Below are 23,101 nucleotides of genomic sequence, written 5' to 3'. Positions count from 1 at the left end.
CCGCTGGAGCCTGAACCCAGACAACCGGGAGCATTGTAGAGGAGGGCTGCACAGCAAGAGGATTCAGCGCAGAGCGAGGGTCCCAGGCCTGGGCAGTAGGTCCAGTACCCAGGGAACATCGTAGAGGAGGGCCGCTCAGAGAGAGAGTCCCTAACAGGGCCAGGCCCCCAGACCACATGGTAGTTCTGGCCCCCAGGGAACTTCGCAGAGGAGGGCTGCCAGCCCAGGTGGTAGTTCTGGACTGAAGGGAACTTCTCAGAGGAGAGCTGCCCAGCGAGACGTCCCCACCCAGTCAGTCTTCCCGGCCGGGCAAGGCTTTCCCACCAGAGTGGTAAAACCAGAGGCACAGGCCCAGATCAGACATGCCCCAACCTGTAGTCTAGTCCCCTTTTTGATTTACCATCAGTCAACAAGTGGAGGCGCCTCTTCCCACCAGCAGGAAATATACCCCACCTGAAGACACCACCCCTAGAGGGGCATCTTCCTTGGGGAGCACTGCATTATCAAGTTCCTCCAAGACTTAAGGCTACTGAAGGCTAGGGGGCAAGTTATTGGAAATCTATAAGTCAATAGAGTTTCACTACTAGAGGGGTAGATACCTGACCAATATGAGAAAACAAGGGAAGAAAATGTCCCAAATAAACCTAGCTGTACATCAAGAAAATCCAATGAAAGCACAACAGAAGAAATGTCAAAAGGGAGTTCAGAGTGTATATAATTAAAATGATGAGGGGGGTAGCTGCAGGGCGCCGACTAGGTGTCCCCGCAGTCGGAGGAGTTTACAGCTGTGAACTTCTCTGGTTTCCAAGGCTCGGTGCAGAGGCCCCACAGACTCAGGATTCAAGAAGAGGAGATATTGAGAGACTTGGGACCAACTCAAAGCTGCCGGGTGAGTCTCTCCCGTTGGGGAGGCATCCCGGATTGGGCGGTAGTCCTGGAACGCAGGGAACTTTGTGAAGTAGAGTTACCCAACCAGACACCCCTCCCCCCGCTGAAGCAGTGAACACGGACAACTGGGAGCATTGGAGAGGAGGCTGCTCAGCACAGCGCTTGGACTCTGAGTAACCCACCGGGACTCTGGGAGGCTGCCCAGAGGAGGAGCTGCACTGTGAGCTGTTTGGACTCAGAGCTACCGCTCCTGAACACCAGGGGGCTGCCTGGAGGAGGAGGAGGAGGAGGAGGAGGAGTGTGGCGGGTCACTTGGACTCAGAGTGACTGCACCAGGGCTACAGGCGGCTAGCCCAGAGGAGGAGCTGCGCGGTGAGTTGTTTGGACGCAGAGCAACCGCTCCTGAACACCCGGGGGCTGCCCGGAGGAAGAGGAGGAGGAGGAGGAGAAGAGTGGCAGGTCACTTGGACTTGGAGTGACTGTACCACGGCTACGTGTGCCTTCCCAGAGGAGGAGGCGCACAGTGAGTTGTTTGGACTCAGAGCGACCGCTCCTGAACACCAGGGGGGCTGCGCGGAGGAGGAGGAGGAGCGCGGCGGCTCACTTGGACTCGGAGTGACTGCACCAGGGCTACAGGCGGTTGTCGGGAGGAGGAGGTGCGCAGTGAGTTGCTTGGACTCCTAGCGACCACACTGGAACACGGGGTGGCTGCCCGAAGGAAGAGGCGAGCAGCGGGTCACTGGGCCTCGGAGCGACTGTACGGGTCTCCAGGTGGCTGCTCAGAGGAGGGGCTGCATAGCCAGGTGATTAGGTGCAGAGCAGGGTCCCAGGACCTAGAAAGCTTCTTGGTGGAAGAGCCACACAGAGACAAGCTGAGGGGCGGAGCAAAGGTTCCAGGACTGCGGGCAGATTCTCTGAGGAGGGGCAACCTAAGGAGACTCGTCTGGGAAGGGTGAGGCTCCCAGGCCCAGGAGGTAGGTCCAGGCCCCTGGGAATGTTGCAGAGGAAGGCAGCACAGCCCAGGTGGTAGTTGTGAATTAAGGGGAACCTCTAGGAGGGGAACTGACCAGCGAGACCTCCCTACCGGGTGAGTCTTCCCTGCCAGGTGAGGTTTTCCCACACGGACGATAAAACCAGAGACACAGGCCCAAACAGGCCTTGCCTCAGCCCCCAGCCTAGTTCCCCTTTGGATGACCATTGGTCAACAAGTGGAGGCACCTCTGCCCACTAGCAGGGAATATGCCCCACCCGAAGGCCACCACCCCTAGAGAGGCAGCTTCCTTGTGGAGCTCCGCATTATCAACTTCCTCCAAGACTGCAGGCTACTGAAGGATAAGAGGAGATATACTAGCAATCTTCAGGGTCATTATAAGTCAATAGAGGAAATCTGCAACATCTCAGTGGTCCACTGATACCTGAACAATATGAGAAAACACGGGAAGAAAATGCCCCAAACAAATCTAGATGTTACATCAATAAAATCCAATGACAGCATGGCAGAAGAAATGACAGAAACGGAGTTCAGAATGTACGTAATTAAAATGATCAGAGAAGCAAATGATGAGATGAAAGAGCAAATGCAGGCATTGAATGATCCCACCAATCAACAGTTAAAAGAGCAAATACAGAAAGCAAAAGATCATTTCAATAAAGAGTTAGAGATATTGAAAAAAGAACAAACAGAAATCCTTGAAATGAAAGAAACAATAAACCAAATTAAGAACTCCATAGAAAGCATAACCAATAGGATAGAACACCTGGAAGACAGAACCTCAGATATTGAAGACAAAATATTTAACCTCGAAAACAAAGTTGAACAAACAGAGAAGATGGTAAGAAATCATGAACAGAATCTCCAAGAACTATGGGATATCATGAAAGGCCAAATTTGAGAATTATTGGGATTGAGGAAGGCTTAGAGAAACAAACCAAAGGAATGAACAATCTATTCAATGAAATAATATCAGAAAATTTCCCAAATCTGAAGAATGAAATGGAAAATCAAGTACAAGAGGCTTATAGGACACCAAATACACAAAATTGCAACAGACCACACCAAGGCACATTATAATGAAAATATCTAACATACAAAATAAAGACAGAATTTTAAAGGATGTGAGAGAAAATCAAATTACATTCAGAGGGAAACCAATACAGATATCAGCAGATTTTTCAATCCAGACCCTAAAAGCTAGAAGGGCCAGGAACAATATTTTTCAAGCCCTGAAAGAAAATGGATGTCAACCAAGAATCTTATACCCAGCAAAACTTACCTTCAAATTTGAGGATGAAATAAAATCCTTCCATGATAAAAAAAAAAAGCTAAAAGAATTTACAAATAGAAAGCCAGCATTACAGAACATTCTCAGCAAAATATTCCATGAGGAAGAGATGAAAAACAAAGAAGTAAATCAGCAAAGGAAGGAATTATCCTAAAGGAATTGTCAAATAAAGGAGGAACCAAGTCGTGTCAATAATAAATAAATAAATAAATAAAATTTTAAAAATGAGCCAAATGACCAGGAATTCAAATCATATCTCAATAATAACCCTGAATGTTAATGGCCTGAACTCATCAATCAAAAGACATACACTGGCAGATTGGATTAAAAAGAAAGATCCAACAATATGTTGCCTGCAAGAGACTCACCTCATAGAAAGAGATACCCATAGACTAAAGGTGAAAGGATGGGGAAAAACATACCATGCACATGGACTCAGCAAAAAAGCTGGAGTATCCATCCTCATTTCAGATAATATGGACTTCAAGCCAAAGTTAGTCAGAAGGGATAAAGAAGGACATTTCATACTGCTTAAGGGAAGCATAAATCAGCAAGATATAACAATCATAAACATCTATGCCCCAAACAGTGGCTCATCCATGTATGTAAAACAAATCCTTCTCAATTTCAGAAACCAAATAGACCATAACACAATAATACTAGGTAATTTTAACACACCTCTCTCACCACTGGACAGATCTTCCAAACAAAAATTGAACAAAGAAACCATAGATCTCAATAACACAATCAACAATTTAGACTTAACGGACATTTATAAAATATACCATCCAACCAAGAGTGAATACACTTTCTTCTCAGCAGCACACGGATCCTTCTCTAAAATAGACCGTATATTATGCCCAAAGCTAATGTTGGCAAATACAAGAAGATAGAGACACTACCTTGTATTCTATCAGATCATAATGGATTGAAGTTAGAAATAAATGAAAGAGTAAAAAACAGAAACTACTCCAACACCTGGAGATTAAACAATATGCTATTATACGATGAATGGATAACAGAAGATATTAGGAAGGAAATTAAAAAATTCTTAGAGGTAAATGAGAACAAAGAAACATCATATCAAAATCTCTGGGACACTATGAAAGCAGTACTTAGAGGAAAATTTATTTCATGGAGTGCATTCAATAAAAGAAGTAAAACTCAACAAATAAACGACCTAACACTACAGCTCAAAGCCCTAGAAAAAGAAGAACAGACCAACACCAAAAGTAATAGAAGACAGGAAATAGTTAAACTCAGAGCTGAAATCAACGAAATTGAAACAAAAGAAATAATACAAAAAATTGACAAAATAAATAGTTGGTTCTTTGAAAAAATAAACAAAATTGAAAACCTTTACCCACACTAACAAAGAGAAGAAAGAGAAAAACCAAATCATTAAAATTCAGAATCAACAAGGAAATATCACAGCAGACACGATTGAAATACAAAACATAATTAGAAGCTATTTTGAAAATCTATACTCCAACAAAATAGAAAATCTTGAAGATATCAACAGCTTTCTAGAGACATATGTATTACCTAATCTGAACAAGGAGGGCATACACAATTTAAATAGATCGGTTTCAAGTAATGAAATAGAAGAAGTCATCAAAAGCCTACCAACAAAGAAAAGTGCCGGACCAGATGGGTTCTCAGCGGAGTTGCACAAAACCTTTAAAGAAGAGCTCATTCCAATACTCCTCAAAGTATTTCATTAAATAGAAGAGGAGGGAACCTTCCCAAACTCTTTCTATGAAGCCAATATCACCCTGATACCTAAACCAGACAGAGACACATCGAGGAAAGAAAATTTCAGACCAATATCCTTAATGAACATTGATACAAAAATTCTCAACAAAATCTTAGCAAATCGCAGACAAAAACATATTAAAAAGATAGTGTACCACGATCAAGTGGGTTTTATCCCAGGGATGCAAGGTTGGTTCAACATCTGGAAATCAATAAATGTAATTCACCATATCAACAGACTTAAAGTCAAGAATCACATGATTATTGCAATAGATGCAGAAAAAGCATTTGATAAAATATAGCATCCCTTCATGCTCAAAATGCTAGAAAAAATAGGGATAGTGGAAACATTGTAAAGGCCATCTATGCTAAGTCCATGGCCAGTATCATTCTAAATGGTGAAAAACTGAAAGCATTCCCCCTAAAAACTGGAACAAGGCAGGGATGCTCTCTTTCACCTCTTCTATTCAACATTATCCTCAAAACTCTAACCAGAGCAATTAGACCACAGAAATTAAAGGGATACGAATAGGAAAAGAAGAACTCAAACTATCCCTATTTGCTGATGACATGATTATATACTTAGAGGAACCAGGAAATTCCAACCAGAAAACTTTTAGAACTCATAAGTGAATTCAGTAAAGTAGTAGGATATAAGATCAATGCTCATAAATCTAATGCATTTTTATACATAAGTGATGAATCTTCAGAAAGAGAAGTTTGGAAAACTACTCCATTCAAAATAGCATCGAAAAAAATAAAATACTTGGGAATCAATCTCACAAAAGAGGTGAAAGACCTCTACAATGAGAACTACAGAACACTAAAGAAAGAAATTAAAGAAAACCTTAGAAGATGGAAAGATCTCCCATGTTCTTAGATAGGCAGAATTAATATTGTCAAAATGGTCATACTACCAAAAGTGCTATACAGATTCAGTGCAATTCCAATTAAAATCCCAATGATGTACCTTACAGAAATAGAGCAAGCAATTATGAAATTCATCTGGAAGAATAAGAAACCCAGAATAGCTAAAGCAATCCTTAGCAGAAAGAGTGAAGCAGGGGGTATCGCAATACCAGATCTTCAACTATACTACAAAGCAATAGTAACAAAAACGGCATGGTATTGGTACCAAAATAGACAGGTAGATCAATGGTACAGAATAGAGGACATGGACACAAACCCAAATAAATACAATTTTCTCATACTAGACAATGGTGCCAAAAATATGCAATGGAGAAAAGATAGCCTCTTCAACAAATGGTGCTGGGAAAACTGGAAATCCATATGCAGCAGAATGAAACTAAACCCCTATCTCTCACCCTGCACAAAAAACAACTCAAAATGGATCAAGGACCTCAGAATCAGTCCAGAGACCCTGCATCTTATAGAAGAAAAAGTAGATCCAAATCTTCAACATGTCGGCTTAGGATCAGACTTCTTTAACAGGACTCCCAAAGCACAAGAAATAAAAACAAGAATCAATAACTGGGATAGATTCAAACTAAAAAGCTTTCTCTCAGCAAAGGAAACTTAACAGCAATGTGAAGAGAGAGCCTACAGAGTGTGAGAAAATCTTTGCCACTCATACTTAAGATAGAGCACTAATTTCCAGAATATACAAAGAACTCAAAAAAACTCTACACCAAGAATACAAATAACCCATTCAACAAATGGGCTAAGGAAATGAACAGACACTTCACAGAAGAAGATGTACAAGCAATCAACAGATATATGAAAAAGTTCACCATCTCTAGTAATAAGAGAAATGCAAATCAATACTACCCTAAGATTCCATCTCACCCCAATCAGATTGGTGATTATCAAGAATACAATCAACAATAGGTGTTGGCGAGGATGTGGGAAAAAGGTACACTCATACATTGCTGATGGGATTGCAAATTGGTGCAGCCACTCTGGAAAGCAGTATGGAGATTCCTTAGAAAACTTGGAGAAGAACCACCATTTGACCCAGCTGTCCCACTCTTTGGCCTACACCCAAAGGACTTAAAATCAGCATACTACAGTGATGCAGTCACATCAACATTTATAGTAGCTCAATTCACAACAGCTAGATTGTGGTACCAACCTAGATGCCCTTCAACAAGTGCATGGAGAAAGAATCTGTGTCATATATACACAATGGTATATTATTCAGCCATAAAGAAGAGTAAAATTATGGCATTTGCAGGTAAATGGATGGAGTTGGAGTATGTTACGCTAGGTGAAATAAGCCAATTCCAAACACCCAAAGGCCAAAGGATTTCTCTGATAAGTGAATGATGATACATAACAGGGGGTTGGGGGAGATAAGGGAAGAATGATGGAAGGATGGATTGTGTAGAGGAAAATGAGGAATGAGGAGGGGACGGGGGAAGAAAAGATAATAGATTGAGACATCATTACCCTATGTACACATATGATTACACAAACAGTGTGACTCTACTTTGTGTACAACCAGAGAAATGAAAATTGTACCCCATTTGTGTACAATAAATCAAAATAATAATAATAAAAAGTCCAAGAAATTAAAAAAAAAAGAAGAAGTTAGATTCAGAGTTCTCAAACCTCCTTTTGGCTTTTTGTTTGTTTGTTTGTTTCCAGGTTCTCTTAGGTCTCTCTTATCTACATGCAATTTTCCACCACCTGCATAATATGGAAAACTTATCTGACCCCTTCTAAGACTCTCTCAGGTGGGAATGGTGTATGGGAATAACCTTAAGTGAGCAAACCACGGAATCTTGCATTTCTTACCCTAAGCTATAGCTATTTTAAAGCATAAACACTTTTCAGCTTTTTATCTTTTTATTCAATTTATGATGCCATAAAGTAGTTGCTTTGGGCAATTTTGTTTTATCCTTGGTTTTTGCAAAGAAGCTCTAACCTTTTCACATCATTGTTACCAGAGTCTACTTGGGTAATATCATTTCGAGAAAAAAAAAAATTGGGCTTAAACAAATAAAGTCCTTATAGCAGTGCCTAACACATAGCAAGTGCTTCAACCAAATTAACTGCTATGGCCATTGCCATTATTCTTATTAATGATAAAACATCCAGACAGCCACACTTCCAAGACATATTCATAGTTATCTGTTATAAATATTTTTGGTAAAGGATCCTCTCTAGCCTCTTTCTTTAGGACCACTCCTTTACTATAGGACAGGTATCAACAACTTATTCTGTAAAGAGTGGGTAGTAAGTAGTTTAGGCTTTGCAAGCCATAGCCATCTACTTAATTCTGCCACTGTAACTTGAGAGGAGTGGTAGACAGTATGCAAATGAGTGGGCTTGCTAAATCCCAACTTATTTACAAAAATAAGTTGAGATTGGGATTTGGTCTGCCAGCCATTGTTTACCAACCCCTGTTCTAGACTCACTTCCTCATATTTTATACCCAAACAGTACCAACTCCTTTGCCCCAACAGGTTTTATTTTTCTTTGAAAAATCACCAAAGAAGGAAATATCTCTGCTTCCCAGCACCACGGTGCAATGCTTCACAACACCTGTGCTCTAGAAGCCCATGCCAAGACTTCTTCAGGGTTTATGGGTTCTTGCATTTTTGGCATCTGCAGCAACTGATTTCAGTAAAAGTGCCCCTGTGACTGAAATACATGTCAAAACCGCACATATATGTAGTATTTTTAGATACCATTGTAGATACAGTCATATATAACTTGGAAGCTTAAAATATATTTTATCTTCTAATTAAAATTCACTTTTGGAACTTTTTATACATTTTTTAATTTTTATAGCTTTCATCTTTCTTCCAAATAAGGGAAAGGTATTACATGTTTTTAAAAACCATGGTGTTCTCTTCTCACTGATTTAACACTCAACTTTTGAGATCATTAAATTCCTAGATTAACCTTACTATCCTTTATACATTGGTTTTATACCCAGAAATTAAAATAGAACATTAAATCAGTTTTTGAAGACTGTATAAAATCAAATATATATGATGAAGAGTATATAAGTCAGAGATGAGTTGTATAAGTAATTATAAAGAAAAGATGTATGCGGGCTGGGGTTGTGGCTCAGTCACATGCCTAGCATGTGGGAGGCACTGAGTTCGATTCTCAGTATCACATATAAATAAACAAATAAAATAAAGTTCCATTGCCAACTAAAAAATATTAAAAAAAAAAGAAAAGATGCATGCAACTATTTCATGTTCTTTCTGGCTGTAGATGTGTTCTAAGTACCTTATAACACTCAAGTACTATTTTTCCCTGCTGATATATATATATGCTATGATATTTTAATTTTTACTCTATTTCTAACCCACAAAACATTTTTGTCAGTATTCATATATTTGCCCATCTTGAGCATTCTTTTTATCTTCATTTCTTCTTCTTAGACTTTCCATCTATGATCACTTGGTTTCGGCCAAGAATCTTACAAATATTTCATCCCAAACAAGTCAATAAGAAGGGAAGATTTTGCATTAGAGTTCAACACGTTGGCTAGACACTGGGTTTGCTGGTCTGTCCTCCAAACCCCACAAAGCCAGTGAAGGCAGAGGCTATAACCTGCCAGTGACCAGGTCATTCTGCTTGCTTCTTGAGTGGCCCTCTATTCCCTACTATCTTGATAGCATTTTGTTGATTTTAAAAATATATTAGCATTTTACATTATTTTCTGAGAGAGCATCAGTAGCCTATTGTATTGTACTAGAAGCAGAATGCTAACCAGTGTTCATAAATTTGCACTAATAATTTAACTTTTAAAATGTAGAAAATAAATTATAAAATTCTACTCACCAGTTCTTCTTGGGAAATGATTCTTAGAATGGTATGACCATCTGTATGTTCATATATTTAAGGACTTTGGTGCATACATTCAGAACTGTAGAAATGTTTTCTATTGCCTACAAGATGAATAGACTACAGAAGACAAATGCAAATATTATAATGAAAATTCCATTACCATTTTTTCTCAAGGACTTAATAAGCTAAATTATGCTTATTTGATTATTGTATAATTTAGTTGTAGGGGCTGACCTTAAAATACTTCAAATTATCATCAAATATTTTACACAGTAATAAATGATGCTGTAAGATATGAAACAGGAGAAATCCAGTGACAAGGACAACATGATCACAGTTCTGAGGATGAAAAAGAAAATTGTTTACATGAAATAGAATATCATCCTGCCTGCCTGGAGGCTTCTGACCAGTTCCTGCAACTGTCCCTGCTTAGGGCCAAGCTGCTTGTGAGCTAAGCAGCACATGAAGCAGGTTTGGCAAAGGGATGAGGCTATTTTGCCTACAAGTCCAGCATTAAATGAAAATAGTTAAACACATTTAATTTGAGAGTTACAAATATAAGCAATGGTTTCTCTGTTCATTTTCTGTAAAGAAAGATCAAAGCCCAAATTTTGTGGTTCAGAATTGTTTAGCTCTATCTGCAGCTTAAGACTTTTCCCTTAAGGAGGCCACTTCTGTGAAATCATCTTGTCTCCTCCAACCTCAACTTGTATCTAAAAAGAAGCAAGAAAACATAAAGGTGACCCAAGTATTGGACTGGAGATACAGCTCAGTGGTAGAGTGGAGGAAGAAGGGGAGGGGAGGGGAGGAGAAAGGAGGGGTTGGGAGGGGAGGGTTACAGTTGTATATATTTCCAAGTGTTCTTGTCACTTTTCTTACCATTTGGCTAATGGTGAGGTCTTGAACCCAAACCTCCTTTCTCCTTTAATTTACATACTATGTTACACTGCTTCCGGATCTGCTTTTCTGTGCTCCTGAGCCTAAATTATATGGACATTTAGAATAAACAAAGTTTTATTTCCCTTAATATCTGATTAAAGATTCTTTTTAAAAATGGATAAATAACTCTTAACAGTCAAACTTGTGAGAATAAGAAAGCCCTGCCTTTTGAGTGAAGGACCTATTTAGAAGAAATTGTTAAGGGAAGTGTTAATCTTTTTTTTTTTTATGGAAATGATACTGCTTACTCATTTTATGGGGTTAAAAAAAAAACTCATTGTAATGTTGTGGGGTCCAGTTTTAATGTGTAGCACTGTTACTTTGTTGTTTTTTTGTTTTTTCTCATACTCAGGTGCAAGGAGGAAGATGGGTGCAGATCCATCTTTCTCAGTGATGGTGATCATTAGCACATATCATGGACAGAGCAGGCAGGAACTGAGGGTTCAGTCTGGGCTGGAACCCAGTTCCTCTTTCAGAAACAAGTGAGAATTCATGACCCTGATCTCTCTGTCCCTGTCACATCAGCAGCAAGGAAGGACTAGAGGTGATGGAGAAGTGCTGATTCATCTCCCACCTGAGAAACAGCACCTTTCCAGACTACCAGAGTGGGTTAATTAAGGTCACGGTTAAAAACTAGTTTTTTTGAGAAGGTCTGTCTTTTCTTTCTTCAGTTTTGTTTCCTATTAGGATTTTTTTTTTTTAAACTAGCAACAACAAAATGTATTATATTACAAATAAAGATGCCCTACCACAAAAGCATAAATAATTTTCATGTATCAGCTGCTTTAAATTAAATAGAACCCAGGGAACAACAGATGATTCTCTTTGCCTTTTCATGTGTCTTTTTGTCTCAGTTACCCATGAGTTCCAACCCTTGATTTAAGACCCAAAGCAAAGCTCAGCGTTATACTCAATGTTGAGTGTAAGCTGCTGCTACTTCTTCTGCTCTTATTCTATCTATGAAGTCAGTGTCTGTTCAATTCTTGAATGGTGTGGAAGGTGACTCTGCACTGCTCATTGGGCATATCATTGCATTTCTACATAAGGCTCAGAATTTAGTAAAATTCCTAAATCTTTTGAAACTTGAGGCAATTATCTATAGGAATCCCTCCTTCTCTCTGTTACTTTCAACTTTCAACAACTAGTTTTATCACCAAGTTAAATCATGCAGTTACAAAATAGTTAAAAATTTTTGGTAGGATATATTGATTTTTTTTGAAGTTCATTCTTACAAAAATAATATGAGTATTTCACTGAGGCACTATTGTTCAAAGGACCCTGGTCAAATAACTTCCAAATGAAACATTCCACCCAAGGTTGTCGTCAGCCCACTGTCAATCTGGGTACAGAGTGTATTCCTTTAAGAGAAGAATTATTTCTAAAGGTGAAAAACTAAAGTCCAATGCCCTGTTTCTTTTTAGTTACACAAAATTTCAAACATATATAGAAATAGTGTAATACAGTGAACCTTCATAAGTCCATCATCTAGTTTCAGTAATTGTCAACATTTTGTGGCACTGACTTTATCCCTCCCTTTCCCCCTATTTCTTCCCTTTGCTGAATTATCTTTACATGGTTCTATATTAGTGACTTTCATCAGTTTTGAAAATTCTGAGTCATTATGTTTTATATGTTGCTTCTGCCCCATTCTCTTCCTTCTCTCATGTGAGTGCCCAGCTAACATGAATGAGACCTGTGTCCCTGTTTAGTTTTCATTCCATTATCTTTCCATGTTTTATGGTGGTGTATTCATTTGTGCCACCTTCCAGTTTACTAATTCATAACTGTGAAACTGTGAAACTGTTGAGTTCTTTGGTTTTCTATTTTTCAGTTTTGGAATTTCTATTGGTTACTTTTATGTTATTTCTGATTTCCCTGCTAATATTCTTTCCTGTTATTTGTTTTCAAACATTTATTGTTATGTCAAAGTGTATAAGAGTCTCAATATAGGTACCTATAGGTCTGTTTTATTGTCTGTACTTTTTTGTCTTGGTTTTCATGCAATTGTTGACTTTTTGTTTGCTTGGCTATGATTTTACTGAATGCAAAACATTACATAGAAAAATTAAAGAGATAATTTGAGGTTCGGTATAGTGTTATCCCCTTCAAAGAGGTTTACTTTTGCTTTTGGCCATCAGGGTAGAAACATATCCCCTTGATTTAATAATGCTCTGAATGTGATTCATTCTTGATGATAGATGGTCTATTTCTGGCTTACTCCACTATTCCTAGATCATAGTCCTTTGGGATTCACAAATGAAAGCCAGAGATGTTTGCCAAAACACCTTCTCATCATACTTGAGCCTTCGGTTCCAATTTCTGTGTCTCCTTTTCTATGAAACTACCAAAACCTTTGCTCAACTGATTGGCCTATCTGTCTCTACTTTCAAATCATCAAAGGGAAAAGTAGCAGTGAATGTAAGGTTCTCTTTCCTGAGCATCTATTCTTTCCATGATTGTGACTCTCCAACTGATGCTTCAGATGCTTTGTGATACCTTCAAACAGATTTCTTTAAAAAAATTTATCTTTCTTTTATTGTTCTTACAGGAGTTCATCTAAAGCAAGCTAAACCACCATTGCTGAAAGCATAAATTCTGATGAAGATGTGTAATTGAAGCCTCAGACATTGTCATTTAATGCATGTGTATCTCTGAAAAATGTGATGTTTTCTTATACCTACAATGCCATTTCCTATTCATATTTCCTTGATTATTTCAGAAATGTCTTTTTGTTTGGGTTACAATGTACAAGGTCTATTTACTATGTATGGTTATTATGTCTCTTAAGCCTTTTAATCAAAATGGCTCTCCTTCCTCAGCATCTTTTTCTCTTCATGCCATTAACCTATAGAGGATCCTAGGTTAAGGTCCTATAGAATTTTTCATTGCTGGAAGCAGCTGACTGCTCTTACTTGTTCCTCTGTAGTTGTTTGTCCTATGAAGTGGAATTTGATTTTATGGACTCGAGTAGAAACGCAGTTTGATTTTGTAGATTTGGTTTGGTTTGGTTTGACAAGGATGCTTTGTAGATAGTGTGCAAAATAATTCCTATTGCATCACATTAGCTGGCACTTAATGTCTGGTTGTTCCATTTTAGTGATGCTAAATTGGTTAGGGGGTTCAGATGATAACAACCTAATCCTACCACTGTGAAATTCTCCATCATGCTTTTATCCAATGGTTTTCATCTAGTGATGCATTTTCCCTGGGTCAATTATTTCTTAAGGAGAAGATGATGATGATTTTTCTAATTCCATTGCTATTACATATTTATTCACTAAAATTCACATAACTAGAGCTATTTGGTTACTCTGAAATACAACTTAAACAGGCATGTTAAGCTTTCCTTTTACGTTTAATAATGTGTTTGATATCAGATTTTTGAAAATAGTCCTGAATGCTAAACACCAAAGCTGCTATCTGTAATGAAGCAATGTGACTGGTCCTTGTATCATATAAAAATCTCAGCAGTATCAACAGAGGCACTGTCATCAGGTATTTCTTCTCTACAGCCTTTAAACTTGAGATATTTTAATTCTCTGATTCTCTGACTCTTTGTAAAATAGAACAGCAAGACCTTCATGGCTGTGAGTCAGTGTTAAAGCTTCTATACGTGCTTAAAGAATTTTTAAACTCTTTCCCTTTTATGTACTTATTCGCCTCAGAAGCACCAAAAGCAATTTTCCCATGTGATTGCTAGCATTGTAGTAGAATACCTTGCTAAATAATTTTGCTAAATAATTTTGTTATTACCAATTTGCTTGGTGTGTGTGTGTGTGTGTGTGTGTGTGTGTGTGTGTGTGTGTAGACATTTCTGTTTCTAAATCTTGGAGCCAACTCTGACTCCACTGTACCCCAGCAGGTCCTGAGGTTCTGTTGAATCAGCCCTATAACCTGTTTTTTTCTTTTCTCATTGCCACCAAACGTCTTTGAGACCCTTTGCTCCTGGGCTCTTTTCCAATTTTGTTTCCCATGAAACATACTCATCCCTATTTAGTGCCTCACCTGCAAGGGGAAGGTCCAGCTTCCTGGCTCCGCATGCTTGCCTCTTCACAGCCTGGCCTCCAGTGCACCCCGTCTCCAGGCTCCTCTGCTGGTCAGAGCAGTGTGCTCACTCACCCTTTGCATTCAGCCTCCGGAACCATCGCCAGAGCAACCGGTCCCTTCTTACTCCCCACAAGGTTGAACCAGAATCCCATCATCTCCTCTGGTCCAAACCAGCTCACCTCTGCTGCTCCCCCAGTAACTCTGGTCCCCACTGCTCCCCAAGCACCCATTGTCTGTGCCATGGTGTGGCAACTCTCATGCTCCTCTCTCTTTCGTGTTTTAATTTGCCTCATGTCACTATGTGCTTACCAAGAGCAGGGATTCGCCTTGGACTTCTCCTGAGTACAGCACTGGGCCTAGAACTGGGAATCTCATAGGTGCACCTTCCCTCACCTTCTCACCCAAATCCCTGTGTAGTTCCTTCTCTGGTTCAGGCTCTCAGCTTGGCCTTGGCTCCTCACTGTCCTGGAGTTGAATACTGCTTGCACACCCTCCTCTCTCCTTATCACTGTCATACACAGCAAAGTTGATAAAAGCCCGCACTCTTGGTGGGAATTTCTCCCAGCAGGAGTGAGCCCCGCCAGTGTTCCTTGGGTGCTAATCCAGCACGTAATCATGATTCTTATTCCATATGTCAGCTGGATGGCCTCCAGAAACAAAGCAGGCCCCAAATGACACCCCTGCCGGAGCTGTGAGACTGCTCCAGGAATACTCATGTAGAAGACTCTGCCTCCCCATCCTTTCCTGATGAAACTCTACTTCATTTTTTAATATCTTTCAGTGACCGAGGCAGGTACCTGTCACGGCATAATTATGCACCACTCTCTCTGTCATCATAGGACTGAAGATTTTCTTTCCTTCTGCTAACTGATGTGACAGACACCCACTTAGTGGAGAGATTATTAGTATAAAATTACTTTTTGGCCCTTAAATTTAATTATGCCACATTCATAGCAATAAAATAAAATCCTGAATCCAGGTGTGCTTTTCAAGGAAAGTGTCCAGGGCAATTACCTTCTGATAATGGTGTCCTGTGCTTAAGCCTTTTGTCTGGGGATCTTAAAATCTTTTCCATACAAGTAGATAATGATGTTCATTCTGTGAGGGGTGAGAGGTGAAGTGATTGACCTCTTAGTATTCTCAAGAGATGAAGAAAAATCCAGGACCCAGGTGTCTCCTTTGTTTTTCCCCCTTCCCTCTGCCTTTTTAGTTTCTGAAAAAGAGGCCTGATCAACCTTCTATTGATTTAAGTACTTTCCTCCCCAGTAGTGCCTTCCACTCTCCTGAGAGCATGGATGAAAAAAGTCTCTGTATCACGTTTCATGGGAAGAGGTGAGGATCAGGGAGAGGGAATGATTTCCACAATACACCTTACACAGGCAGCCGAAGTGTGGGGTCCATGGGCTCATAAATGAAGAGCAGGGGCAACAGTGCCTGGACCAGCGCAGGCCCTGTCTAGTGATGGCTCCCGGTCTTCAGGACATCTGGGGCAGGTGCCTCCTGTCTTTGGGGAAGCAACATTTAGACTCTGCCCTTGTGTTTTCTGCCAGTTGAGGTGTACTTCCTTCCTCCCCACACAGCATGTCTGAATCTTTCAGAGTCAGTTTAGGTCCTGTTCCCTCCTCCATGAAGCCTTCCCCAGTCCACCCAATCATCACGGCCTCTCTCTTTTCTCTGTCCTCACTTCAGTTCAACAAACATGAACTGAATGCCTAACATATGCTAAATACCACCTGAGTTGGGGACTAACTCAAGATCTATCCTATAGTATCATTTTAACTCTTGTATGAATGTCTTTTGTCTGATGAAATTACTGGGCTTTGAGGGAAAAGCACATTGGTACAGTGTGTTGTTTCGCCCCGTGATCCCGCATATACAGCAGAAGCTGAGTATTCTCTTGGAGGATGTGGGAGCCAGAAAAGACCGAACTGTTGAATCCAGTTAGTACATTCTTATTGAACTGAATTGAAATAATATAGCTTTTCTCGGGGTCTGGAACATTGCCCTAAGTCCTCATTCTTTGGTCCACTATAGTACTGTATTCTATTCTGTTATATATAAAAGAAGTCAAGTATGTGTTGAGTTCCACCTACATACATATTGTGGAGAAGGGTGCCCCAATCAAAACCATTTTAATCCAATGTGATAATAAGCTAAATATGCAAGTACTGTAAGCAAGGGGGACTGTGGTGAACTCTACAACTGAGATTCAATCAAAGCACTTTTTAGATTAAAGGGGAGGTGTGGTAGCATTTACTTGGGGAATCATAAAAAGTTTCATTCATTTATTCAACAAATGCATATTGAAAAACCGTAATCTGGTTCAGGGTTGTGATAGTGTTGGAGCTTACTGGAAGAGTATTAGTACCTGGTTTCCCTCCCTTCTCCCAGCTGTAAATTCAGAGGTCCAAACTTTTCTTTCTCTTCTCTAGTGTCTATTAGGGAGGCATTCCAGTCCTGTCATTTCTTTCCCTAATGCAGATGGCATTCTGGGTTGCTGAAGAGCATAGCCTGTGAATTCCCCTGGGTTCTGCATTCTCCTGCATTGCAAAGCTAATTTCCTTTTCAGTGGCTCATTAACATTCACAACCAGCATTTGCTCCCTCTTTCAGTCTCCTGATGAAATGCTGACTGGGAAGGTGAGAGCTACTGACACTGTTTTCCTTTTGGTTTCTTCCAGGATTTTCTTCCCAGGTAGCCACCCCGTCAGAGGTGTGCAAGTAATGAAAGTCGGCAAACTGCAGTTGCATCAAGGCATGTTTCCGCAAGCAATGAAGAACCTGAGACTGGTGAGTGCACCCAGTTTTTGGGGAGTTCTGCCTCGTACACCTCTTTCTGGCTGTTACTGGGTCTTTTCTTGGTAATTTCTTTTAAACAACTCTGTTTTTAGCAACGTGTAACTTGCATGCACACGCATACCCAAGGTGTGCTGGTAAATATTTAACAACCAGCTCTAAGAAGAAAGGAAAAACTGATCTGTGATGTTCTCCAGTTTCTGTGGTATAAATGTAACCAGTGTGATTGATTTTAAATTACCAACATGAGTCAGCCTGCTCCCAAAGCTCATGACACTTCTAACAGTCACTCTTGTAAACTGGTGCAAACCAGCCAGAGCATCCCTCTGCACATGTACCCCATGCCACCTCTCTGCCTGCTGTACACAGTACATCTCTTTGCATGGCAGGCAGGACCATTGACTATCTATCTGATCATGGACTGCTTTGCAGGCTGCATCCCCTCCCCGCAACACACACACACCAGTCACACTGTACTCCTCATTATCACCTACCCTGACCTGCCAATTCCTGGGTCTTTACAAAGCTCTTTTCTCTGCCTTAAATTCCCTCCCCAACAACCTCCTCCCTGGGCCTAACAGAGCTCCATGATCCTTTAAGGCCCAGCTCCAGTTTTCTTCTTTATTCCCACAGATCTCTGCTCACTCAGCCTGTGGAGGACACTTTCCATATTGTACTAGGCATACCTGGAGACACACCCTCCCATCCCCAGGAGCCTGTTAGGTCCCTGTGGTTGTCTTTTTAACTAGCTCAGTGCCATGCATGATACCCAGAACCTAAGAAGTACTCATAGTTGGGGAAGAGGGGAAGGAGAGAGGAAAGTCAATCAGTACAATCTTAGCAATAAGTGTTGAGAAACTAAGTGGGAGAACTGGGTCTATGTTGGAACACCTTGTTGAAGAATGACATTTATTTTTGCCCTCTTAGGGAATTTCCTCTGCCCAGAGGGGCCCGGGTTCTTTGCTTTCCTGCCCTTTTCTCCCCTGCAGAATCTCCCAACCCATGGCCCTCTAAACATCAAGTTCATATGCTCAGCTAGTGGGTACTCATGTGCTGGTGGTTACTAGGGAGACCTGGCATATGGGATTTTACAGGGAGTATTGACCCTTAATGGGGTCCTCAGGACCACAGTGCCCTTGTCTACAGAAAGCTGTGGTGGAAGGATGGGAGGCCTGCATTAGCATTGCTCAGAGAGTATCCAGAGGCTGGCTTAGCCCATAACATGGGCAATATTTTAGATGAAGAAAATGACAAATACCCAAAGGATTCTTAAAAATAAGATTCCCTAATGCTAATTTTTGTTGAATACTAGCCATGTTGTCTGTTCCTGATTTCTACTGAAATCAGCCCACAGTCAACAGGAAGAACACGAGAATTTCTTGAAGGCACTCAGATCATCATGTTCTTTTTACTTTATATGACGTCTTTTCCTAGATTGGTGGAAGAACACTTAGCAGACTCTTGTAATCTCAGGAGAACTTTCCATTTCTGGTTTGGCTAGTTCTTCCTAACCAGTCGAATCAGCTAGGCAGAAAATTCTTATTGAGGATCTGCTGTGTGAAAGTTTCAGCAGAAAAATAACTCAGGAAATTTCCCAAATACATGATATACTCAACCTAGGGTCCATGCAAATGGGTGTTTTAAAAGTGATCATGGTAATAATCCTTTACGTTTATATGGGACTGGAAATGATTAGTACCACTCGTACGTGGTCTTACTTGGGCCTCATGACAGACCACAACCATATGAGGTCAGCAGGCCAGGCATTTTCAATCTCATTTGAAATGTGAAGGCATGACAGCCTGGAGACATGCAAGAGCTTGTCTAAAGTCACAATATTCAGAGCCAGGTCTAGTTCATTCAGTTTAATTCAACATGTGTTGATAAAATGCTTCTATTTCTCTGAATAAGACCCAGTATTGTCCTTACAATTTAATGGAGGAGACAGGCATGTGAACAAGTCATTAAATCCAGGCTACAATCCAAGACTCCGTTCTTTTCCTCTAGACTTCCAGTTAAATAGATGCGGCTAGCTAATTATACTTGCTACACAAAAATCCCTTCAAATCTAGTCAAATTCCTGATGCCAACTCAGAGGAAAATGTGGGAGAGGAATCAGAGCATATTTGGATCTCTGGTGTTCTTCATGTGAAGCTTGAGTCCTTGCCATCCCACGCAGAACTCCTGAGGGAGGGATCTGATACCCTCAGCTGCAAAGACAGACTTGAAAAAGCCCAGCAGGCTTCTCGGTGCAGGTCTATGGGGTGACGTGGCCTGGGCCAATAGTGTGGACCAGCACTGGCCCTGATGATGGCCTCCTTGTTGCCCTTCACCCCTTACACCCAGGTCTGTCCTTGTCATCCTCATGCCCTTCTTGTGAGGTTCCCTCGCCTCACCAAGAAGCTTCCCCTGGTAGTCATCTCCTACTCCTCAAACCAAAGATAAGTCCAGGCATGGACCCCAAGAACTGCTAATGAGACATTCTTGATTTTCTGTCATGAGGCCTGTGCTTAAATTGAACCTGAACCTGGAACTTCCTATTTGACTCTAGACAAATCTCTGAGCCTCTTGCCCAGTTCTGATTATCAGCCAAAGAGCAAATATGTACCCCTGGCAGTGTGGCGTAAGAAAAAGAGTGCCCACATTTAAAGTCAGTAGATTCAGGTCCAAGTCTCACCATTTACCAGTTTTGTGACTTGAAGTAAGATACTTAATCTCTCTGAATAGAATTCTGGTTTTAAAATTAATACTCTCTGGGCTGGGGTTGTAGCTCAGTGGTAGAGCACTTGCCTAGCACATGTGAGGCACTGGGTTCAATCCTCAGCACCACGTATGACTAAATAAATAAAATAAAGGTACTGTGTCCATCTACAACTAAAATATTTTAAAATCTATTTTAAAAAATTAATATTATCCTACAGAGTTCTTTTGAGAAGTAAATGAGGCAATGTGTGAGAGCGTGCTTGTCAATCTCAAGCATTTGGAGACTACGAAGGATTATTATTTCCGCAGAAACTCGTTCTGGTTGCTCTCCCCTAGCTGGTTCCTTTAGTATAACTTGTGTTTGTAGTTCATGGTTATGGTTCTACTCTTGAACAGTTGTGCTTACATGGCGACTCCTCAGCAGCTCACCAAGGTGTGTTATTTCTGTAATATGAGGGGAAATTCCTCAAGGGACCCTGTCTGATATACCTTTTTTATCTCCTGGTGCCACCAGGCAAACACAGTCACACATGCCCCAAACACAAGTTCTACTAAATCATGCTTGAGTGGGTGGTTTTCTTAATGGATAGAGGACTTTAAAAGTCCCACCCTGGCACTGTTTTTTTAGCTATCTGTGGCATACTAATCTGTCATGACCTTTTGCTGAGCATTTGCTAGCAGAGGAGTGGCCTGAGCATGCCCATCTGTAGGAGAGCTCATATGACCTGTGAAACCAGATACAGTTCTTCCCTGCAGAAAGCTTCAGTCTTGAGTCTTCTCAGAACCCAGGCAACCTGGAGAAGGGAAGGGGAAGCTATATTCTTTGCCTTTTGAAACTGTTCTGCTCTCTAGATAGGTACCCCTGGGTTTTCTTTCTTGTCTTAGAATCCTGGAAGAATGAAACAAAATAACTTGAATGAGTTTTTCAGAGCCTGAGTATGGAACAGAAATGAGAGAAGCTTCAGAAACAGAAATCTGTTATAGATTCAATTAGGGCCAGCTTCCCCAGGAAAGGAATCCACTTAGCCAGCTCTGATTTGGTTTAGCCTTTCATCTCCACTGGACTCAGCTGAAATTCTTGTGATTGTGCCACAGGACAGGCCTGGAGTCCCTTCATAGTGCTCCCCTCCTGCTTTCTCTTATCTCTAATCTGTTTTCATTTCTTCCCATATATTTCTTGGAAGGATTTTGTTTGCCACTAACTTGACTTCTTGAACCTCAAGGACAACAGTCCCCATCTGGACTGTCTTATCAATGAGACTGTTTCTTTTCCATGAAGTCAGGTTGTAAGATTAGACTTCTTTTTCCTCAGTAACTGTTTTTTGAAATTTCAAATTTCATACACTACACTTTTTTTCCCCTTCTCAGTTTTTTCTTTCTTTCTTTCATTTTTCTTGTTTTAGGTACTGGGAATTGAACCCAGTGTTGCTTAACCACCAAGTTACATCCCAGCCCATTTTACTTTGAGAAAGGGTCTTGCTTATTGCTGAGGTTGGTCTCAGATCTCAGCCTCATCACTGGGATTACAGGTGTGTGCTACTGTACCTGACTCTTCTTCACATTTCATTTTGAGAATCTATTTAGTTTTTCATGCGTCAGTAGAAGAAATGCAGACTATAAGACTCATTCTCCCTTTGTTGATGCAGTTATCAGCTACTCCTGATAACTGAGGAGAGTTTAAAGCACAATTGCACTGGTCTCTCCTCCAGCCTGAACCTATATTTCTAGCCACTAACAATGGCTATTTCTAGTCATTAACAATAACATTAAAGCATGCAGCTCTATTTTTCCATTTCTTTTTCTTCTCTTTAAATTTTCTTATTACTGCATTATAGTTATACATAAATGGTGGGGTTCACTTAATTTTGACATCATCACAAGTGTGGAGTATAATTTGCTCCCATTACATCCTCTTTCTACCCCCACCTCCCTCCCCCTGTTCCCCTTCCTCTACTCTACTGGTCTTCCTTCTGTTTATTTTTTTTTTAATTGGTGCTTCCAATTCCTTAATTTGATATCACATTTTTTTAAAAAATGATATGCACTTTAAGTCATGGATTAGTTGAACCACTTCTGGCTGCAGGTGATAAAAATACAATTTGAACTTTCATAAGGGAAAAAGAGAGGGAAAGTCTAGACCCATGTAAAGGAAATGTCCAGAGTTACACCAGCTCAAGGCATGGTTAGAACCAGGTACATAGTCTGGTCTTCAGCTCTCTCCATCTCTACTTAGCTGTCATCTGTGTTGGCTTTATTCTCAGGCAGCATTCTCTTTGGGGTGGCAAGATGGTCACCAATAGCATGGGGCTTATATTCTAAAGAGTTTGGGACAACCCAGCTGCAATCAATTAAGTAAGAGGAAAAAAATCACATGTGAGGCTTCTAGGATACAGTAACTATTCAGGGGACCCCCATATAGCCAAAAGTAGACTTAAAAAGGGAAAGGAATGGAAGACTCACAATTCTTGATTTCAAATTTTGCTACAAAACTGCAGTAATCAAAACAATGTCCTGACACATCAGTCTACAGAATACAATAGAAAGCCCAGAAATAAACACATATATGAAAAGAAAATGATTTTCAACAAGGTTGCCAAGACCATTTAATGGGGAAGTATATTTTCTTCAACAAATGGTTTCGGATAAACAAGACATCTACACAACAAGAAAATCAAAATGGCAGGAAACCACCAAAACATATCCATACTAACACTGAATGTTAAAGGTTTCAACTCCCCAATCAAAAGACATAGATTAGCAGATGGATCAAAAAACAAGATCCAACTGTATGCTCTTTACAAGAGACTCATCTTATAAGCAAGGATACCCACAGGCCAAAGGTAAAAGGATGGAAAAACATATTCCATGCAAACAGACTCCAAAAACAAGTGGGATAGCTATTCTTTTATCTGATAAAGCAGA

At 40.4% G+C, this 23,101-nt stretch overlaps 1 protein-coding gene across 1 annotated transcript in view; it reads left to right on the top strand.

The window, feature by feature from the left end:
* The window catches only part of Smyd3 (SET and MYND domain containing 3), a 734,617-nt gene that overhangs the window by 704,462 nt on the left and 7,054 nt on the right, over positions 1 to 23,101 (top strand). The window contains exon 11 of the mRNA XM_047521142.1: positions 17,362 to 17,470. Within this exon, the coding sequence (XP_047377098.1) occupies positions 17,362 to 17,470 (109 nt within the window). The remainder of the gene's footprint in view (positions 1 to 17,361; positions 17,471 to 23,101) is intronic.

The sequence above is a fragment of the Sciurus carolinensis genome, chromosome 12, assembly GCF_902686445.1.
Source record: "Sciurus carolinensis chromosome 12, mSciCar1.2, whole genome shotgun sequence".
Classification (NCBI taxonomy): Eukaryota; Metazoa; Chordata; class Mammalia; order Rodentia; family Sciuridae; genus Sciurus; species Sciurus carolinensis.
The sequence above is the reverse complement of the archived record's forward strand: the minus strand, read 5'-3'. Positions and strand labels throughout refer to the sequence as shown.